General features: G+C 44.9%; 1 protein-coding gene across 1 annotated transcript; it reads right to left on the bottom strand.

The window, feature by feature from the left end:
• Positions 1–5,617: 5,617 nt before the first annotated feature.
• QDPR (quinoid dihydropteridine reductase) lies at positions 5,618–22,722 on the bottom strand. The gene is made up of 7 exons (XM_081226368.1): positions 22,520–22,722; positions 20,167–20,259; positions 16,585–16,681; positions 14,027–14,167; positions 9,912–10,020; positions 8,799–8,882; positions 5,618–6,297 (listed from the first exon to the last, which is right to left on the bottom strand). The coding sequence occupies exons 1-7, from the start codon at positions 22,616–22,618 to the stop codon at positions 6,192–6,194; spliced, it is 729 nt and encodes a 242-aa protein (XP_081082494.1). The 5' UTR covers positions 22,619–22,722; the 3' UTR covers positions 5,618–6,191.
• Between the last annotated feature and the right edge of the window lie 302 nt (positions 22,723–23,024).

Raw genomic sequence — 23,024 nt, 5'->3', positions numbered from 1 at the left:
GAAGAGGAACCAGGAATGCACAGGCTGACCTCCGAGCTGGTGAGAGCCCATCTGCGGAGGCAGCAGAGGCCGACCTCTGGAGTGTGGCAGGAAATGAGCACCTGGGACAAGGGTGCTTCAGGTGAGCTCAGGTGAAGGCAATCAGAAAATGCCATAAACCAGGCTGCAAATTACATGCCTCAGATCAGCTCCCCGAGAAAGGGCTTCAGCAATAAAGTAAATCTATGAGAACAAAGCAGACCCAAAAGCCTGGTAGACTTTTTTAGATTCTGTTCAAGGATAAAGTTTAGAAGATTCTAACAAAGTTAACTCCTTTAACTGAGTTAAAGTCGTCTGTACACCCATTCCTCTTCTCCCCTGCTCTCTTTTTTTGTTTGTTTTTGTTTTTGCGGTATGTGGGCCTCTCACTGTTGTGGCCTCTACCGCTGCGGAGCACAGGCTCTGCACGCGCAGGCTCAGCGGCCATGGCTCACGGGCCCAGCCGCTCTGCGGCATGTGGGATCTTTCCGGACTGGGGCACGAACCCGTGTCCCCTGTATCAGCAGGCAGACTCTCAACCACTGAGCCATCAGGGAAGCCCTCCCCTGCTCTCTTAAGCTCACTCTAATCTTTGACCCCCACTGATCTACTGGAAGTCCTTATCAGCACCATCCGTGAACTCCCCACAGCTAAGTCCAATGGTCAGTTTCTAGCCTTTATCTTCCTTCACTTCTCAGCAGCATTTGGCATTGCTGTTCATTCCTTCTTTCTTGGTACACTTTCTTCACTTTACTCCCAGGACTGCACATTCTGCCTTACTGGTTGCTCCTTCCAGTGTCCTTTGTTGATTTTTCCTCTTCTTCCCAATCTTAGAGAGCTCAGTCCATGGTCATCTTCTCTGCACACATTTAATGTTTTGCTAGTGTCTTAGTTCAGGCTGCTATAACAAACTACCATGGATTGGGTAGCTTATAAAACAACAGAAATGTATGTCTCACAGTTCTGGAAGCTGGAAGCCTGAGATCAGGGAGTCAGCATGTCTGGATCAGGGGTCCTGGTTAGGACCCCCTTCTCAGCTGCAGCATGCTGACTTCTCATTGTGTCCTCCCGTGGCAGAGAGCAGAGTAGAGGGAAGCAAGCTGTCCCATGACTCTCATAAGGGCACTGATCCCATTCATGAGGGTTTCACCCAATGATCTCATCTCATCCTAATTATCTTCCCAAGGCCCCGCCTCCTAACATCGTCACATTGGGAGGGTAGACTTTCAACATATGAGTTTTGGAAGGACACAAACATTCAGTCCATAACAGCCAGTGTTTTGCCGCACTGCTCCAAGGTCACCTTCATGGGCTGCTCTGCAGTAATGGTGGTAGACCCTGTGAGCCTTCCTGCACAGTTGACATCAGGCAAAGTTTTGCCAACAGAGAGTGTTGGAAACCCTGCAAGAAGAAGGGGCTTCTCCTCCTGGTTCTGGCGTGTTTCCTTTCTGCTCCTGCCACATGGATACCACGTGCATGTGGGAGACATGAAGCAGCACTCCCAGGGACAGCTTTGCCTTGAGTTTCGGCAGCACCCCACGGGCAGGATCCCCAGGGAGTCTCAAAGGCACCCCAGTGGGAGTGCTTCTAGCCTCGGTCTACCTGCACCTTGACAGGGTGTTTCCTGCTTCCCCAGTGATTGTAGAGCAACACTGGCCCAGGAAACCCAGCGAAGTTCTCTGCCATCCATGGAGCCACAACCATCCTGGCTCCAATGAGGTTCAGATCCCAGCCTTGGGGAGGGGTCTGTCTTCCAAATGTGTCTTTCCTTGAGTACTCTCCCCCAGCCAAAAGGTATTGTTTGGGGTTCTCTTTGGTCCTTTATAGTTAATCTCTTGTTATTCAATAATTCTTCATGTTAAACTTGCCCTGCTTACATCGCTGTGTGGTTTCCACCTCCTAGATGCCATTGACACACTCCCTTAGTGATCTCAGCTAGTCTCCTAGCTTTAAATGTCAACTGTATGCTCAAGACCCCAAGTTTTCATCTCCATCCCAGTTCTCTCTCTTGAACTCCAGACTCAAAATACAATTCGACATCACCACCGGGATAGGAAAAAGCAAACCTGTAAGTCCAAAACTACATTCCTGATATTCCCAGCAAAACTTGCTCTATCCACAGCCTTCTCCGTCACATTTGGCAAAAAACTCAATTCTTCCTTCTGCTCATGTCAAAAACCTTGGGAGTCATCTCTGACTCTTCTCTCTCACCCTCACATTCTGTCCGCCAGGAAATCCTGTTGACTCTACCTTCAGAATACACTTTCCTCTCACCACCTCCACTGCTACCACCCTAGCCACCATCATTTCTTGCCTGGATCATCACAACAGTCTCAGGATTATCTTCAACATAACAGCTGGAGCAATCTTTTAAAATATATCATGTCACGCCTTTGCTCAAAATCCCCACAACGGCTGCCAAAAGTCAAAGCCAAAGTCCTTAAAATGCACACCACCTTACATTTTCCATTTTCAAACTGTGCACCAGGCACCCCAGGGAATTCACAGGGTCATCACAGGATAGTTTCCATCTCCTAGGTTAACATAGCAATATCTGTCCCACTGTGACTATTAGATTGTTAGGATCTAACTATTTATAAAGCCACTGTTAGGTATTTCCTTTGATGTAGGGGCACCATGAAAAATTGCTAAGACACTAATGGCACCACGGACCTAGGAAGTTTGGGAACCTCTGCACCACACGATCATGTCTCTGGTCTCATCTACAACAGCTCCTTTATTGACCCTACTCACTCCACTCCAGTCCCCAAGTTCTCCTTAAGCTCCTCAGCCATACCTGGCACACTCATGTGGTGGGGCTTTTGTCTAAAACACTCATACTTCAGATATCCAAGGAGCTAACTTTTGCACCTCCTTTAAGATTTGCTCAAATGTCATCTCTTCAAATGAGGTCCTCCCTCACTGTCTTAGTCAGCTCTGGCTGCCATAACAAAATACCACAGACCGGGCGGCCCAAAGGACTGAACTTAATTTTCTAGAGGTCAGAAGTACAAGACCAAGGTGCCAGGTGATTTGTTCTTATAAGGACTCTCCTGGCTTGCAGATGGCCACCTTCTCACTGTATCTTCACGTGGCCTTTCCTTGGTGTGTGCACTGAGAGACAGACAGAGAGAAAGCAGTCTCTGGTGTCTCTTCTTATAAGGACACTAACTGTATGAGATCTGGGCCCCACCCTTGTCACCTCAATCAACCTTACTTACTTCTTTAGAGGCTCCACCTTCAGCCACATTGGGGCTTAGGGTTTCAACATAGGGATCTGCAGGGGGGGACACAAACATTCAGTCCATAACTCTACACTGTCTGAAATTGCAACCTCACCTCCTCAACATTCCTTAACCCCCTTACCTTGCTCTTTTTTCCTCACAGTTCACACCTTTTTCACCTACTCTAACTTATATTCAGGCTGTATTTCATTGTTTATTGTGTCTGCCCTCAGTGAAACTCTATTGAGGGCAGACAGAGAGCTTTGCCTACTCCATTCATTACGTGTCATACATTAGCACCTATTACATAGCTGGCACTCAAAACTTACTTGTTGAATGACTGGCTAAAGCATAAGAGGAAAAACATCCCACCTTCCTCACACCCGATCCAACTACATTCTCTTGGCATGTCACCAGATTGTAAGGCCTAAGGAAAGGAAAAGAAACACATCTAAATAATCAATGATAAGCTCTGGTTTCTAAATGGAATGAAAACGTCTCCTGAAATTAATTGTATCCTCAGCAAGTCACTTAACTTATGGGACTGTTTCTTCATCTGAAAATGGCAACCATCTATCTCAAGTATTTTGGGGAGGATGAGATGGAAGACTGGGCAGGTAAGGTGCTGTGGCTTCCAGCTGTACTGCTCTCTGGCTGGGGGTCTTGGGCCACTTGGGATGCTATAACAAAATACCAAAGACTGGATGGCTGATAAAAAAAAAGTTGATTTCTCACAGTTCTGGAGCCTGTAAGTCTGAGATCAAGGTGCCAGCAGGGTTGGGTGAGAGCCCTCTTCCAGGTCACAGACTTCTTATTGTGTCCTCACTTGGCTACAGGGCTAGGGATCTTGCTGGACCTGCTTTTAAAAGGGCACTAATCCTATACATAAGGGCTCAGCTCCCAATGGCCCCACCTCCTAACACCATCACATTGGGCATTAGGATTTCAAGATATGAATGTATGAATTTTGGAGGGGACACAAAACATTCAGACCATACCATTGGGTGACTTTGAAGAAACGAGTCCTATCTTTCTGAGCTCACATCTTCTTTCCTATAAAAGTTGGATAATATCTCCTTGAAATGCAGTGTCAAGAATCAAAAAAGACTCCTCAAATAGTTACACACACGGGGCTTCCCTGGTGGCGCAGTGGTTGAGAGTCCGCCTGCCAATGCAGGAGACACAGGTTTGTGCCCCGGTCAGGGAAGATCCCACATGCCGTGGAGTGGCTGGGCCTGTAAGCCATGGCCGCTTAGGCTGTGCGTCCAGAGCCTGTGCTCTGCAAAGGGAGAGGCCACAGCAGTGAGAGGCCAGTGTACCGCAAAAAAAAAAAAAAAAAAAAAAAATATATATATATATATATATATATATATATATATATATATATATATATATATATATATAGTTACACACAGAATTACCAGATGACTGAGCAACCCCACACGTGGGTATATAGCCAAAAGAACTGAAAAGAGGTACTCAAATACCTGTACAGGAATATGCATGGCAATACTATTCACAGCAGCCAAAAGGCAGAAACAACCCAAATGTCTATCAACAGGTGAATGGATGAATGGAGTGTAGTATATACAAACAATGGAATATTATTCAGCCACAAAAAGGAATGAAGTGCTAATAGCTGCTCCAAAGTAGATGAACCTTGAAAACATGCTAAGTGAAAGAAGCCAGACGCAAAAGGCCAGAGAGTGCATGATAGTATTTACATGAAATATCCAGAACAGGTAAACTCACAGACAGAGAACAGATTGGTGGCTGCCAGGAGCTGGAGACAGGGGGAATGAGGAGTGACTGCTTAGTGGGTATGGGGCTGGATTTTGGGGTGATGAACATAGTTACAGAACATTGTGAATAGACTAAACGCCACCAAATTTTTTCACTTTAAAATGGTTAATTTTATGTTGTGTGAATTTTACCTCAATAAAAGAATTTTAAGAATTGAAAAAGAAAACACATGGTAAAAGCCTTTATGAATAGCAGCCATCTGGTGACTGGGTTCTGGGCTTATAGTTCTGCCACTTACTGGCCATAAGGATGGAAAGTCATTGCTCTGGGTCTCAGTTTCCTCATCTGTAAAATGATGGGGTGCACTAGACCACTAATTCTCAATCAGAATGGCCGGTATCATTCACGTGGGGCACTGCTTCTAAATGCACAGGGCCATCCCCCCAGCTTCAGTTTCTGATACGCACAAGAAGGAAATGTGCCTCTGTCACTGTGCTGAGAACACTTACTTCAGGATTTGAGTCCACCCCCCTTTTCGAGAACGTCAGGAAAGACCACTAGCAGCCTGTGATTCTAGTACCTTCATCTATGACTGCTTATAAGATACGTTTTGATTAAAGAAGACAACACAGTAAATGAAGTCCATTTATTAAGAAGATAAACTCCCAACAATCACAAGTAGTTCTCTTGCACACTTGGCAAATGCACAGGAAAAAGGTACCTTAACAGAGTCCACAGGATTTTGCTTACACTACAGAAGGAGTTTTATGGCAGTTTAATTCGAGGCTACAAAAACTACGGCTGTGACATAAACATAACATTCAAAAATAACTCAGGGTCCAAATGTCCCTGACCCAACAAATCTCTGAACTAGTCAGGTCGACACAGCCACTGGCAGGGACACAGAAACAGAGCCTCAAAATCAATTCAACATGACGCTGGAGCGGAGGGGGCCGTCCTGAGACCTCCTAAATTCCATGGTTAACACAGACAGACAGTGCTATCTATCTGTGGGCTCCACATGTTTTTATTTCACATAAACCTATTACACTGTCCTAGGAGAACAAATGCACATTAGATGAGAGAAAGATAGGACTCACTGTCTCGTACCACGAACAGGACTACAGGAAATGCAAGGCCGGATGTGGCTACACTAATAGATTAATGACTTTTCTGACAGGCACCTCACAGGCAATGAAACGTAGCTTAAAAATACGCTGGGGTAAGCTCCGTCCTTCCCTTTGTGGTTACCACCTGGATTAGGCTTCCTGAGCTTGGTCGGTTTTTCTCTGTGATCCAGTCATGGAAGGTTCTAGAACAAAGAAGAGAAGCTTTACATTTTAAAAGGAAAAATCTGGACACATGCTTAGAGTCACATTACTGGTTGGGCGGGTCGGGGGTGAGGGCACAGCAGCAGCTGTAAAAAAGCCTCTAAGGTCTCATGGACACACACTTAGGTCCCTGATCATTTCAGAACTTTACTCCTAATTCCTGAGTGGTTAGATTTGGCAAGGTTTTTATTTTGCTATTTTTCTGCATTGTTGGAATCCTTTATAACACGGTGGTACGATTTTATGTGATTAAAAAAAGATTTTAATTAGTTCATTCTAAGAGACAGACATGGGCACAATACTTGACACTTAGTTTATATCACTTCCCAGAATTTAAGAAGAGAAAAAATTTATTATTATTTTTTTAACAAATATTTGTGGAGCACCCACAGCTGTGCCAAGCAATGGAAAAAGATGAAAGAACAGATTATTACAATAAAACGCGTTCGGTGTTGGAATGGGGCATTTAATAACCAACTCTGTGTGGGGAGGGGCAACCAACCATGCCTGGGGAAGACGGGAGACCTCGTCTAAGAAGAGAGGAATGAAAAAGGGCACAAGGAATTCACAAGGTTTAACAAGTAGCTGATCATTTTTTAAATATTTACTCTTAGTGCTGAGTATACCATCCCCTCCAACAAACCCCAGGTGGGGCCTTGGCCCTTCCTTCGCCGGAGAACTCTCAGGACCTCCCGGGATCTTTAACGCGGATAAGCAACCTGTTGGACCACAGCTGATGTTCAGCTGTCCTGTCATTCGAGTTCCCCCTCTGGGGGTTGAACACGTGAAGGGAAGTCACGCAGGCTCAAAAACCCAAGCGCTGCTCCAACTCCCTGAAGTACTGTCATGTGTCCTGAGCTGTCTCTGGGGGCAGGGCTCAGGGGACAGCTCTGAAGGAGACCAGTCACAGCTGGATGTGCAGAGGCGTATGTGTTACTTAGGCAGGTTAATAAATGGTCTTACGTCTCCCCTCCTCCTCGTCAGCCGTCTGGAGTGGGTGGGAGAGAACGCCATTCTAACCATGGACAGCCAAGAAGGTAACATGCTCACAGACATTGCAGAGCCAACTTTATATCAACTTGTCACGTGAGTTTTCAAATACCACAAATGGGTGAGCATGATTTCTGGGGCAAGGCATGGCTGTCCCAGCCCACCCTCTGTCAGTTGTGGCCCAGCACTGAATTACACACATGGCCCCAGATGTTCCATCTAGGGTCCTGGGTCAATGTCTCTGTCAAGAATTGCTGGCAGTAGTGGCCTTTAAAAAGACACTCAAATGCAAACACCATTCAAGAGTTGTTCCTTCCACAACTTCAAATTTTTTTTTCTTTTGCAGATCCAGCGTTAAGCATGATACCGGCAAAGACAGGAGTAACTGTTGGGGCAGTGGTTAAGACCGAGGGCTCTGCAGCCACACTGCCTGGGTCAGATTCTGGCTTTGCTGTGTGACCTAGGGCAAGTTCCTTAGGTCCACACTCCCCATGCCTCCGAGCCCCCAAACCTTAAATAAAGACGACGGCACCTCCCTCACGGACCTGCTATGAGCATTTAATAAGATCATGGTTATGAAGTGCTTAAACGGTGCCTGGCATGTAAGTGCTATGTAAGTGCTTGTTCCAAACACAGAAGTCCCAAATACCTCCCAATTCCATTTAAATAAGATGTAACCTCAGGCCAGAAGCAAGCTTCTTCTCAGCCCAAGCTTTAGAAACATCCTGTGCAAATAGCCGTCAAAGCGGCTCAGACACTGGCTCTGCTGGGTGAGTCCGTCCCCACTCCATGAAGGCAGGGCCTGCATCTTATTCCTCATCGTCCCCGGGCCCAGCAGAGCCCCTGGCCCGAGTGGGTGCTGAGTGAACACATGCTTAACACCCCCTTAAATAGAGGAGTGCGGGAAACTGAGATCTAGGCAAAAACAAAAGAGCTCACTCTCTCTGTGACCTTGCAGTGCCACCCATACTCACAAAGGGCTGAATGTGATTTCGGGGACAAAGGATGCTTCCTGTGGGTTTGTGGCCTGGCATTAATTCAGGCATGTGGGCCCAGATGTTCCACCTAGATCAGCGGCAGACTCCATGCAGCTACTCCTCTTTAACAGACAGAACACGGTTTACAGGCTCCAGGTTTACCTAGCCCATGCTATGGGTCACACACAGTGCTCAGACCTTGGCACACACTTCCACGTCTTACTCTCCTAACGATTATCACCGACCCCCATTATACAGGCACGGAAACTGAGGCCTAGAGCAGTTAAACAACATGGTCAGATTGGCCAGCTGGTGGGTGGAGGAGCCAGGATTCAGGTCGGCACCATCAACCCCTCCACCCCCTGATATTGACAATGAGGTACAAGGTGCCCTCAGAGGTCAGGCCCTCACGAACCCCCCAAGCTGATAAGCCAAGATAACACGGGCCTGTCCTTTCTCCCTCAAGAGGCAGAGAATGGAAGCTGCTGAGTCACCGAAATGATTGTGATACTCACTCGACTAGGAATTCCAAGGGCGTCCAGGAGCCGAAGTCGGCCTCAGGCATTGATTTCCTGTTCATCGGTGTGTCCAGGGTAACCCTGCGAGCACAGAGATAAGCATGTCACGTGTGCCTCCCCCTCAGAACAACAGCTGCCCGGCCCTCCTTGGCCAGGAAAGTACATGGAGAGATCACACGAAGATAATCGGAGAGAGGCCGGGAAGCCGTCCACGGTTACAGAGATCACATCCCAGCCTGACTCAGCCAAGCGCTTCAGAACTCACCCTTCAGGCAGACAGGAACAAAATGAAAGGGCCACGTTTTGCCTTTTTTCTAAAACACTGTCTTTACTAAAGTAAACTGTTCTGCTGTTTATGTCTCCATTCACTCCCTAAAATGCGGCAGACTCATTTCTCAGGTTTTTGTAAGTGTAATCACAATATTCCTTTAAATATGGGGAAAAGACAGCCTCATCCTTCATTTTGTGGCTGTTTTCCATGAAATCTTCCAATTTTCAGCAAGGGAAAACAGAATTCAGATATGTATGACTTTCCCAAGAACCTTCAGGCCTCGGAAATCATTTAAAACAGCCGTGAGACCAAGTCACAGAATCACAGAAGCCCACAAATGAATACGTGGACAGCCCAGTCCCCTAGCAGACAGACATCCTCTTTACAGGAGCACAGCTAAGAGACAAGCCATTTGGTCCTGGAATCCCTCCAGAAACGTCTCCCCGTAGTTTCCCATATTCTTCCCCAAGCTCCCCCTCCCCCATCCCACAAACCTAATACAGTCTCTCTTCCACACCGACCTTATAATGACTTGAAAGACAGAACTACAAATAATAAAATTAAATGTGTAAACTATTTTTTAACAAGGATGGAGGGAGGGACAGAGAGAGGGAAGGAAAGAAAACAAGAAAGAGGCAAGAGAGACCCATCCCATTAGCCAAGCAACCATTCTGGAAAGGCCAGGATAATCCAAAACCTAAACAAGTATCTTCAGGGCCTCTGGTGAATTTCAGAAGCCAAGGTGATGGCACACATGTGCCCCTGGTGTAGAGTGACTCTAGGACACATGTGAACTCTCAGCCGTGGGGCAGAGGTGGGGGAGACTCCCCAGCACTTACGGGAGCACGGCGATGGCAGCAGAGCCCGACGGCATGCCGCTGTCCTTCCCGGCCAGGCTCTGGCAAAGCTGGTGAACCGCACCCTTGGCCATGCCATAGCCAATCATCCCTGGGAAATAAGGAGAAAGCATTTCAGTGACCACTGGCCGCCACTGGTATGTCCAAAGAACACCACGCCAGGGTCCAGAGGAGGACGGGAAAAGAGAACCAGGGACGTTCATGGAGAGAAAGTGGAAGGGACATAACCTTCTATTTGCCTGGTACTTAACATTTATCACAGAAGCCATGAGGTTAATCCTATTTTTATTGCTAAGGAAACAGAGGCTCGGACAGGGTGAGTAATATGCCCAGGCTCACACACAGACTCGCAACGAGGCCATGGAGAGGTTAAAAGCCAAGCAAGAGTTCTGAACCCTTGTATCGCTTGTGAGCAGCCTGCACACACCCACCCTGGGTGCCCCATGGGTCAGCAAAACCGAGCAGTCATTTGAAGCGCAGGCTTTAGAGTCAGGCTGCGCAGGTTCAAAGCCCAGCTCTTCCACTTACCACTAAAGAAATCCAGGCCGGTTCTCAAAACCTTTCTAATCCTCAGTTATCCCAGCTGTAAAATGGGGATAAAGTACTTAATTCTAGGCTCAGGACAGGGTAGGACTTCCTTAAGTGTTTCCCATCAAATTAACAGAAGTGCTATGGCCTGGAGTCCAACTCCTTGTTTAAAGTATACCATCTGGGGAAATTCCTTAGCGGTCCAGGGTTAGGACTCCACGCTACCACTGCATGAGGCACAAGTTCGATCACTGGTCCGGGAACTAAGATCCCACAAGCCACGCAGCACAGCCAAAAAATAAAAAAATAAAGTATACCATTTGAGCAATTGTGACATATGGGCATACAAGCTACCTATTAGCCTTCCTTTCCTCCCACCAGTCAGCAAATGCTTGCTGACAGAAGTAAGGCATGCTGTCTTTTATTGAAGTACAGTTGATTTACAATGTTGTGTTAATTTCTGCTGTGCAGCAAAGTAATTCAGTTATACATCTATATACATTCCTTTTTTAATATTCTCTTCCACTATGGCTTATTACAGGATGTTGAATATGGTTCTCTGTGCTTCACAGTAGGACATTGCTGTTTATCCAGTCTATATATTGAATACAATAGCTTATTAGGACAGGGGGTTCCGTGTGAACCCCCAGACACATGGCAAGTGAGGTCTCTCTCCTCTCCAAAGTTCCCCACAGCACCCAGCTGTAGGTGCACTAAATGCAGCCATCACAGTAAGGAAGAATGGTTAATTGCTGTCAACACCCCTCCACCTTCGGAAAACCACTACTTCCAAAGGTCAGCAGTGCCCTTAAAAACCCCAGCAGGCATGCTGTTTAAAGAATAACAACTAAGGAGGCATCAGAGGTCCAGGGGGAGGTGGGGCTCACAGCCCAGCCAAGAAACCAATCACTGAACCACTTCCACAGTAACCTCAAATTGCAAAAGAGGGTCAAGGTTTCAAAAAGTTATTTAGAAGTACAAGAAGAATATTTCACCAAACCTGGCTTCTCTGTTTAATTAGGGGCAGGAGGCCAACAATGGCAGGAAGATCTAACAGTAATTAAAATAAACCAGTGCATGAATCTCATTCGTTCAGCCCCTGTCCCCAGCAAACTCCTAGGACTCTCTCTTCATTCCACTCAAACAGCATGAAAGCAGGGAAAGAAACAAGCAGCCAGCAGCCAGCAGCCCTAATGGTTTAATTCCACAGAATTCTACACAATGCGGGTAAGGGCATCATTGGCAAGATATGGAAAAAAATGTATTTCATTAAGAAGATAAAAACTGTCTTTCCAATTTCAAAATGATCAGTGTAGTCCCTAAGGGCTGATTTCCAAACATAAAACAGATCCTTAGATGGTAAACAAAAGTGATCACCATCACTTCGATACAGTTTATGCTCCAGTGGACAGTCTACAAATACAACCTTGGAAATAGGAGGGTGAGGGTTTTCTCAGTATCTTTCCAAGTGAAAAATTTTCCATTTTTGAACAACTCTTCTTAGGTTTGAGGGACTCTTAAGCCTGTTCATCACCTGCTTTCACAGAGTTCCCCAGATTTTTCTGGGGTCCGAATCAGTTAAAAGATTTCATGACTCAAAAAAGTTTAACAACATCTAACTAACGAGCTGAAAGAGGAACAAATTTATTAATATCTGAAGCAAGAGTAAGTGAGAAAAAGTAAGCCTGGAGTAAATAATAATAATAGTTCACATTTACTACTGACTCTAACACCTTTTCTAAACCATTTACATCCACTAAGATGTTTACAAGTCACAACTACCATATAAAGGAGGTATTACTATTTACCTTCATTTTACAGATGACAAAACTGAGGTTCAGAGAGGTTAAGTAACTTGCCAAATATCACACAGCAACTAAATGGCAAAACCACAATACAAAACCAATCCGTGTAGTTCCAGATCCCATAGTCTTAATCAGTATCTGAAACTATAAGCAAAGAATGATATTTACAAACCAAAGGCAAGTAGAAGACTGTTTTGTCCTTCAGAAAAATTAGTCTTTCAGTCCTAGAGTTTTTTTTCAATGCCAAACTATTACTCATTTCTCTATTTACTTTCTAGTACCTCTGCTCTATGTCACCTTTAATAAAAATCAGATCTTAACCCAACTAGCATCTAACATATGCATAGCTTTAATCATTGCAATAGCCACGGACTTGTAAGATCACATGCTCTGAGAAACATGATAAGAAAATGAGTGGCAAGAAATTACTAATTTGTAACAGCCTTACAGTTAAGTTAGTTACATTAAAATCGAAAAAGGTGCTCAAGGTTTCCACCACTTACTAAAGAGATCCCAAAAAACCTCCCCCCTTTTTTTAAATAAGAGTTCAATGTAGGTAGTCGAGATAAGACAGTTTCTGCCTCCCTGTGCTAACTCCCTGACCCCCTGCTTAAATTCTTTTAGCCCGATCCCAAAGGGAGAGTGATGGGTTGAATTGTGCCCCCCAGCCAAATTCAGATATTGAAGTCCTAACCTCCATACCTCAGAATGTGACTGTATTTGGAGATGGGAGTTAAGTTAAAATGAGGTCATTAGGGTGGGTCCTAATCCAATACGACTGGTATACTTCTAAGAAGAGGAAATTTGGACACAGACAAACACAGAGGGAGGACAATACAAAGACACAGGGAAAAGACAGCCATCCACAAGCCAAGGAGAGAGGCCTCAGAAGAAAGCAACCCTACTGACATCTTCATCTTGAACTTCTAGCCTCCAGAACTGTGAGAAAATACTTATGCCACCCAGTCTGTGGTACTTTGTTATGGCAACCCTAGCAAGCTAACACAGGGAGTACAAAATGCAAAGGGAACTTGGATCTGCATGATGTAACAAAAAAAGCACAGAATTTAAAAATGATCAGGGTTTCAATTCAATGTACATTTGCAACTTATTTTTTGCATAACCCAGACAAATTACTTACCCTCTCTAAGTTTTAGTTTCCTTATCTGTAAAATGAAAAAGATAATAATGATCTCTACCCCAGGATTAAATGCGAATATATAATAAGACTTACCATGCGCCAGGCACTTTGGACATATTAATACCTCTAACACCTTATAACTACTCTTCAAGGTAGATATTACTGTCACTATATTACAATTAAGGAAACTACAGCAGAAATATCGTCAAAGAGAACAAATGATTTGTTCTAGGTCACACAGCTAGGGTGAAGAATCTACCTCAGCGTCTCTCGCTCTACAGCTCACACTATCCTTGGGACACATGAACACAATGTGACTACTACCTAGCTGATAGCTACTGCAACACCATTCATTCCCTGAGTGCATCACAGATAAATAAACAAGATGAGGGGCTGCCAGATTACAGCGGTCCTTCACCACTGCGAACATGAGGACAATGCAAATGAAAAGATCAGGAGTTTTTCCCCTAAAAAAATCTGGGCCTAAAAGGAAGCAAAATCCATCAAACTGTAAAGCACCTGAGAGGGTAAAGGGCTTTAATAGTCCTCATGTCACGGAAGTGTCCAGCAACCCCAGCAAGCGTTAGCATTCCCATTTCACAGACAGGGAAATGGAGGCTCACCCGGAGTCCCATCCAGGGCGGCCTTGGCCCCTGCCAAGGTCAGGAGGCCTCCTTCTTTGAGGTGCTTGGTGGCCAGGTGGCTGGAGATGGTCGACGTCCACATGCTCTGCTTCCACATCAGGTCACAGTTTTTAAAGAGAGCTGAGCAAAGAAACACATGAGGTGAGCATTCTCAGGGAAGAAAATGACAGGTGAGCTCGACTCATGGCGCCCAACACTCCAGGAAGCCCTCACGGCCACTCCGTGTCTACAAGGAGATCTAATACAAACAGCCCAGGGCTTGCGGTCAGAGACACGGGTTCGAATCCAGGCCACATGATCACCTGAGTCTCAACTTCCTCACCTGTAAACTGGTAAACGTAAGCCAATAAATGAGGACTGTTGACAAATATGCAGGACTGGCTTTAATTCAAACATTGTCCTACTTTATAAAGGGCATTAGATCTATAATTAGAACCTATATATCTAAGTCAGGTTTTATCTGTGATAAAAGTCTCAGGGACTATTACCATCTGGACATAAAGAGGGCTTTTATGGAGCTACATTTTTTTATGGCTGAAAGTTTAATGCCAGCTTTAAAGACTCTTTAAAAGAAAGCTGAAATAACAACCATTTTGCAGTTGTTTTAACCCTCTGGCCTTCCAGAGACGTGAAGAGGAATAAGTGGTAAGGAGTGTCCCATCACCAGCTGAACAGTTGTCCCCTTCCTCCCTCACAGGACACACAGAACCCAGTGAAGCTGCACCCATGACACAGAAAGAGAGCCCTCCTGATATAGGAAGAGGGGTCTTCAGTAGGTGACAACCAAGGTACTGCATTTCCCTGCTAAAAAGAACTACAAAAAAAAATGGATGGACCCACATTTATCACTTCTCGTTACCAAAATACACAAAAGGCCATCAGGGTGTTTTGCCAACCTGATCACCACACAAAATACCAATTTCACATTTAAGTGTGGTTCACAGAAAATCAAGTCCTTTTTAAATGGCTTTGGCTGATAAATGTAGAAGGAACGATAGAATTAGAAAACTACCATTCTCCAATCCCCAATGGGATGACTGACTCAGGTAGAGATTACCAATGGATGCTTATAACCATTAGGTTTCGGGAATTTGGGGTTCTCAAGGTGTTTGGGAACAGGATATTCATACATGATGCCAAAGTACCATCCCATAGGTCACTTATAATTGCAAACAGAAAAATGAACCTTTATGATGGAAATCTATCAGCTTGCCACCTTAACCAAGCATGAAATTTGGCATCACTCTGGATGGAGAAGGCCATGTGACATGGTAAGCTCCCTAAGTGATGCAGTGTGAAGTCCACATCACTCAGGAAGCACTCTCACCTCAAAATATTTAACCTGAATCTAAGCAAGCCTCTACACCTACCTTCCAGTTCACAGGAAATACCAAGGACAGAGGAACAAGGTAAATGATACCTTAAAGAAACAGTTTGACAAATTCAGTGTGGGTGACAGTCTATATGAAAACTGCCCTGGGGGCTTCCCTGGTGGCGTAGTGGTTGAGAGTCCGCCTGCCAATGCAGGGTACGCGGGTTCGTGCCCCGGTCTGGGAAGATCCCACATGCCGTGGAGCGGCTGGGCCCGTGAGCCATGGCCGCTGAGCCTGCACGTCCAGAGCCTGTGCGTCCAGAGCCTGTGCTCAGCAATGGGAGAGGCCACAACAGTGAGAGGCCTGCGTACTGCCAAAAAAAAAAAAAAACTGCCCTGGACCTGCCAAGTCTGTCACAGGAAAAAAAAAAAAACATTCTAGATTAAGAGACTAAAAACAACAATAAAATGCAGTACATAAACCCTGACTGGAACAAATTTAGAGAAAACAACTATGAAAGATATGGAATAAACTGAGGTAATCAGAACATGAGCTGATACTATTAATCTTATAGAATCACTGTTAATTTTCTTAGGTATGAGAATGGTATTACGATAACGTGGGAGAACAGCTTCATCTTTGGAGGCGCATGTTGAAATATAGTGAAGTGTCAAATTACTTTCAAATGATCAACAACAACAAAAAAATACACACACAGAGGACACACATGTAAGAAAGCAAGAGAATGCAAGTATAGCAAACGTTAACAAGTACTGAATCTAGACGGAGGACATAAGGGTGTGCGTTGAACTGTTCTTCCAACTTTTCTGTATATCTGAAAATGTTCATAATAAAAAATGGAAAATATACTCAGCTTTAACAAAAGCTCAGTTTTGAGTCCTTTTGATCTTCAGAATGATCTCTCCATTCCATTCACATCCCCCAACTCCCAGTAATAAGCCCTGAAAGACTGGGGTAGAAACAATGCTGATTTCATTTTGTCTCCTTTTTAAATGTCAGTCTCAAGGTCCCTCTGCCCTAACCCCCTTCTATGGGAAGTTTTTTCTTTATCTGTAAAATGGGGTGTTGATCCCTACCTCACAGCTATGGTAAAGCTTCTGGGAGACATACAGGAAAACACCTGACCTGACACATAGTATAGACCCATCCCCACGCACCTGGACAAAGAGAAGAGCAAAATGACTAACTCAGAAGAGGACTCACACTTGGACTTGGCATTGCCCCCAGCCCATCCTCCAGCCACACAAAGGATCGCGTCCACCTTCTCTGCACCCAAGAGCTTTCCAACTTCAGCGGTCACCTGAAATAAAAGGGTTGGGAAGATGCACAAACAGTCAGGTAAACCTCAACAGGCTGACATCTTTACAGTCACCTCCATTTATTTTTCACTTCTTTTTAAGTCAGTTCACAGTACTTGGCAATTAATACTTTGAAAATAAGATGCAGGACCAATTTATAATGGACATTTGGATAGTGAAGCTCGACTACATTTCAGTGTGATTTTTATAAAGCAACCTAGTCTTCTTCTGAACATCTAAAGGGTGGAGACATATGCATCCCTGGAATAAAACAATAAATAAAGTAGGAAAAATTTTTTTAAAAATCACCTAGGGCTTCACTGCCTACAGCTAGCCTTCTGGTATACTTCTTTGCCGACCTTCTTTGCAAATCACAGAATCATAATCTGAAACAATCAATTCCACTCTCCTGGAATACAAGTATCCCATTAACTGCAACTCCAAGAAAAAAAAAAAAGCCAAAGAGAAATTATTTTTTTTAAAAAGCAATAAAAAATAGTCAACGGCAAAATGTTGGTAAATAATGAGTATATGGGGGTCATTTTAATTCTCTATTTCTGTCTGATTAAAACGTTTAAAGTGTTGAAAACATATACATGTCCTTTTGTTACAATTTATTAAAACAAAAGTCTGACAAGACAGACAATCCTGGTCATTACCCATGACCCTTTTCCATATTTTTCTAGAAGGTATCTATGCTCAACACTATACCATATTTTTCTGGAATGGCTGAAAGGACCACAGCCTCTCAATAGCTTTGTTAAGATCAATCTTCTTAAGACTTAACACAATGGTGTTAAGTGTAAATGGTGTAATTCTCCCAGCAGTAACATTTCAGTCTCTGACTGCTTTCCCTAACTATTTCTGAGCCTTAAATTACTTTTTCAACGGACTTCCCTGGCGGTCCAGTGGTTAGGACTCCGCACTTTCACTACACGGGGCACGGGTTCAACCCCTGGAACTAAGATCCTGCAAACCATGAGGCCCAGACAACAACAAAAAAATTACTCTTCCAAAGAGACTGCTTTGGCAATGGAAACCAATCTTTCCTCTCCGTACATTCTATACCTAAAGCTTTCATTTTAAGAAGATTCCTGAATATCCCTTGGCAAGTATCTCACCTAATCCTGATTTAGCTTTTGTTGACCTTTCTCCTGTTACCCTGGTTCCCCGGCTGCCCCTCCCTGATTTCTAAGCCACACCCTGTCCAACAGCCCAGATCCCAGCTGCAGGAAATTGGATCATTTCCCCTGACCTCTGTACAGGCACACAACCTGTGCTCTCTACTTTTTAGGGAAGCATGGAGCCCATACCAACAATGTACCTGCTTGATTTGTTTTCTTACAACCTCTGTCTTCTATTTTTATAATAAAATTTTAACGAGGCATTTTAAAACTCCTTCCCCTTAAATTCTGCTTTCTGCCCAATAGTCTTCTAAAGATTTAGTACTTCTCTCACTTCTTCATCTTATCACTGTCATCGTGAATTTCCAATCCAGGGGGCCAATTTTACGTGTATTAGGATTGAACTTCCTCTTCTGGAGCTTTAGAAACAAAAACTGGATGTCATGTTTTTGTCCAGAAATTCTTAATTGAGTGACTGGGAGATGAGAAAGTCTCCTACAGGAGGGGTTAAAGATTTTAAAAGCTAAGCTTATAATAACAAAGGCATTTCCCAATCTTCATCGTAAAGATGCACTGTATAGTCAAGACCCAGATGCGGACAACTTCACATTCAAAAAGGGATACAGACATCAGAAACCTGCAATTAAAGGAGCAGGAGAGATGCTGATTACAGAGAACCACGTCTGGAGGAGCTGCTGCTATCCAAGCCCAGATGCCTTCCTAGCATTTGGTTTTAGTTTTCATTACTTTATTCACATGAAGCTATTTTGCTGAGAACCAGCTTAAGGTACAGTTAGGAGCACAGACATCAAACCCCCACCGCCCAGGTTCAAATCCTAGCTCTGCCACCTACTAGCTTTGACTTTGAGCAAACACCAGGGACTTCTATGCCTCAGACTCCTCATTTCTAAAAGGAAGATAAAATGAGAAACTGTTTTACAGAGACTGAGTTAATGCAAATGCAAATACGGCACTTAGTATGGTATCTAACACACAATGAAGCCACATCAAGTTTTACTATTAGGTCCATTAAAGACAATAATATCCTTAAATATAGGAAACACTGGGAGCACATTATACAAAGTAAGGACAACAAAAATCTACATTTTGGAATAAGTCAGCTGGGTTCCTATATTCTAAACTATGCCAAACTGATGCTTTAGGAAGAGCAAATGAGCAGTTACAGTATAGTCATAATTTATTTGGGCTTTTTGCGGGGGGGTTGCCACACTGTACAGCATGCAGGATCTTAGTTCCCCAACCAGGGATCGAACCCAGGCTCCCTGCAGTGGAAGAGCAGAGTCTTAACCACTGGACTGCCAGGGAAGTCCCAGGGTTTTTAAAAAATTTTTAGATTTATACATGTATATGTTTGGAGAAATGGACTGTCAGAAAATATAACAAAATATTAACTGCACCGTGAGAACAGAAATGATTTCCTTCTTCTTTTTGCTTTACTGTATTTTCTACATCATATATGCACTACTTTAAAAATTTTTTAAATTTGTTATAAGAAATAGCTGAGGGGTGGCATGAGAATGATATAAAGCACATCCTCATGCAGCTGGTGGGAACAGCTCTTTCAGAAAGGCAGAACCGCTTAAGAGCATCTCAGATATATACACCAAGATATCCATCCAATTGTTAACAGTGCTTCCGTCTGGGTGGGGGGAGGTGACACTATCACAGAGAGAAAGAGGGGTATTTCACAATTTACCTATATATTTGTATAGTTTTGTTTGACTTCTTATTTTACAGTAAGCTTATAATTTTATAATTAGAAACAATCTGCTTTGTTAGTATTCTTGCTTTGAACGGGGGGAGTCCACTTTTTAGAATGTATGCTAAATAAATAATCAGATAGAGACAACGAAGTTCACCACAGTATTCTTGATAACGGTAAAAAAAGAAAACCTTGCAAAAAACTTAAATGTATAATTAAGTGCAACCTAAACCAACTGTGACCAATCCACACAAAGAAAAATTACATGTCAACACAGGTATTATTAAGTGATCTGAATAAGTATCTAAGTTAAATGTTAAGTTTAAAAAAAAAAGCTGACCATAACATATAAAATACGAATTTATCTCAACTTGTAAAACTAGTAACATATAGTATGCATAGTTTATAAGACAAGAAAATGGGCCAAAATGTGATCTAACTACTGAGCTAACTAGACATGAATTATGGGCTATTTATCTTTGTGGTTTTTTTCATTTTTTCCAAATTTCCCTTCATGAGCACAAATGGCTTTCATAATTAGAGAAATAATACCTGAAAAAAAGGAAGAGCACACAGCCGGTGGAACCCTATCCCCAGCATTCCCCTACCACATGCACGGTAGGGCCTTCTCTAGACTTACCTGGTCAGCCTGCTCCGTAAAAGAGTCTGTCATTTTAACCAGGACGCTGGCACTGGCCTCTTCATTCTCCACGACATCGATGCTGGCGACCCACTGGATCAAGGAGAAAACAGCTTCGGTCAAGAGACAGTCAGTTGTTAATGATCCATGCCCAGGAACTCGGGGAGTGGAGGCACATAAGAGGCTTACATGAAAACCCCCTAGAGAAAGGATCTAGCAACCGACCTCTCACACTCTTTGAAGGGCATCTGATCTGGCTTCAGCCAGTGTACCCCTTACTGAGCCCCAGGCTAGCCCATTCTGCTCCCAAACACCTCTTCCTCTTCCACTCTCACCTCTGAAAGCCAAACCTTGATCGTGCAGAGACCCCCTAGACCAGGGGTCTGCAAATCTTTTCTGTAAAGAGCCAGAGAGTAAATATTTTAGGCTTTGCTGGCCATACAACATCTGGTGCAACTACTCAACTCTGCTATTATAGCTGGAGAGCAGCCATAGACAACAGTAAATGAATCAATGAATGAGCGTGGCTTGTGTGCCAATTAAACTTCAGACACTGAATTATGAATTTCACATAATGTTCACATGTCACAAAATACTACTCTTCTTTTGATTTCTTTTCAACCATTTAAAAATGGGGAACTATTTCTAGCTCTTGGGCTCTATGAAGAAAGGTGCCAGGCAGGATTCAACCCACGGCAAATTGGAGTTTTCCGACCACTGTCCCAGAGCATAAAGGGATGACTGTGGGTTCAGAAATCAGATCAGGCTTTGAATCCTGGTTCTGCCCTATAGCGGCTTTCTCGTTCACCCACTCTGCAGAGGTTCCTCACCTGTAAAATGGGGGTTGTCAACAATGAATGGTATTAGTGTGAGAAGTAAATGAAATGTAAGATTCTACAGCTGCTGGCACAGGTGACACATGGTTCTTACTCAGAAAGCTCCAAGGTCTGGGAGTCTGAAGGTCCCAGAGATAAGCATCTCCATCACAAGCTTTGAAGAACACAGCATCCTTTCAAAACACTCACTATTTCTGTGTCACAGCCATGGGGGATACTGAGACAAAGAAAAGGTTCTATCCCCGCCCTCCCAGAGCCCCCAGGAAGGAAGGCAGAGAAAGACAGGAGAGTCACAGGTAAATCAGCTCTGCAGATTCACCAAGTCAAAGGGCCAAAGTGCCCCCACCGGGAGGAAGCACAGCCCTTGTGTCTATAATGTAGGTGGATACAGGAGCCCTGTATTAAAGTTACAGGAAAGAGCAAAGGAAACTAAGAGTATGTAGGAGCACAGTGCTTGGCCTTTGGCTGGCAGTCCTTAAATGTTCCCATTGTCACCACCATCCACGGCTGCAGACCTGGGAAGATACCCCAAGACAGGTAAATGGTGGGAAGGTGATGTATTTCGAATCCTTCAAAGCATATTCCTATACCAGACTGTGAGTAAGAAGAAAACCCTGGCACCCTTTCTCTCTGGCCCCAGCGCACCCTTGCTCAGGCTGCTGCTAAGTAAACACCCTCGAAAGCTCCCCAGAGTGGGGTCCCTGAGTAAGAAACAGCTGCAGCGAGAAAAAACTGTGGGCGTGCGCGCGGAGCCCTGTGGCTGCTGGGGTCAGGGTCCGTGACCCCGCCACAAGCTCAGCGACAACCTCGTCTCTTCCTTGCTGCTTTCCGGGGAGCGGCTACTGATTATGCAAAGTAGTAGAAGTAATCTTTGCAAAACAAAAGGCATTTGCGGGGCTTCAAAGTATCACATACAACGGAAGCAAATGGAACAGGGGTATATATCAGTAATATATATGTATATATATCAATAATAGCTAACATTTAAATAGCTTTTACCACGAGTCAAGCAATTTACAATTTATGCGCAACGACGCCATTCATCTCATTTAATCTTCGTAACTCCCCTAAGGGATAAATACTATTATTATCCCCTTTTTACGGATGGGGAAACTCAAGTTCGCTGACGTTAAGCAATCCGTTCATGGTCATAGGGCTAGTAACCCCAGGCAAGCAGTGTGATTCCAGATCCTTCCCTCTCATTACCTCTTCCTCCGTCTCTGTTCTTTCTCGAGTCATGCCAGACTTTCCGGGCCTGGAAGAGGCCGACGGAGCAGCCGCCGCATGCCCCCGAACCCTTCTCCTTGGAGAGCAAAGGCCCTGCACCTCGGGCCCCGGGGTACGCACGCACTCGGAGGCAGAACAGACGTGTAGACGTGTGCATACATGTGCAAGCACCCATGTCTGGGGGTGCTCGGGGGCCCGCAGCTTCCTTCCAGAGCGCGCTCCGGCGCTGCACCTGCAGGCCCCTCTGGGCCCCAGTCACCACGGTGCCCGCCCGCAGCCCGCCGAATTACCCAGTTGCGGGCGCGGAACGCCTGCACGCATCGGGAGCCCAGCGCGCCCCTGCCGCCGTACACCAGCACCCGGCGCGTCTCGCCTGTTACCGCCGCCATCCCGCTCCTCCGGCTCGGCTTCCGCTGCTCTGAAAGCGCTGAGCACGAACGTGGCGCTCCGCCCCGGCCGCCTACCCCGCCAAGAGGGACCGCGCGTCGGCCGCGCCCGGAGCCGAGCCCGCTGCCGCCGCCTAGCGCGCAGCCACACTCGGCAAGCAGGGCCGCGCCCCCTCATCCCCCGCCCGCTGCCCCGCCCTAGCCCCAAATAAACAGCCACGCACGGCGAGAAGTGATCTCCAAGTGCCATTTCATTTTAGTTTGCACAACAAGCCTATGACAAGTTAGGAAACTGAAACAGGAGAGTCTCAGCCACTTGCCCAGAAGAGTAAGAATTCGAACCCAAGTCTTTAACAGGGTTCTGCCTAACCACACCTCCATTCAGCCTGGAGGAGCATGGGCTTGTTGA

This window comes from Mesoplodon bidens, assembly GCF_964165515.1.
Source record: "Mesoplodon bidens genome assembly, chromosome: 1".
NCBI classification, from domain to species: domain Eukaryota; kingdom Metazoa; phylum Chordata; class Mammalia; order Artiodactyla; family Ziphiidae; genus Mesoplodon; species Mesoplodon bidens.
The sequence above is the reverse complement of the archived record's forward strand: the minus strand, read 5'-3'. Positions and strand labels throughout refer to the sequence as shown.

Excerpts from the sequence above, each read along its gene's own strand:
- QDPR (XM_081226368.1), bottom strand. The coding sequence starts at position 22,618 with ATGGCGGCGGTAACAGGCGAGACGCGCCGGGTGCTGGTGTACGGCGGC. Across the intron at positions 14,168-16,584 it reads GGGCAATGCCAAGTCCAAGT|CTCTCTTTAAAAACTGTGAC; the intron begins GTGAGTCCTCTT and ends TTCTTTGCTCAG. Across the intron at positions 8,883-9,911 it reads GCTGCCATCGCCGTGCTCCC|GGTTACCCTGGACACACCGA; the intron begins GTAAGTGCTGGG and ends CTGTGCTCGCAG.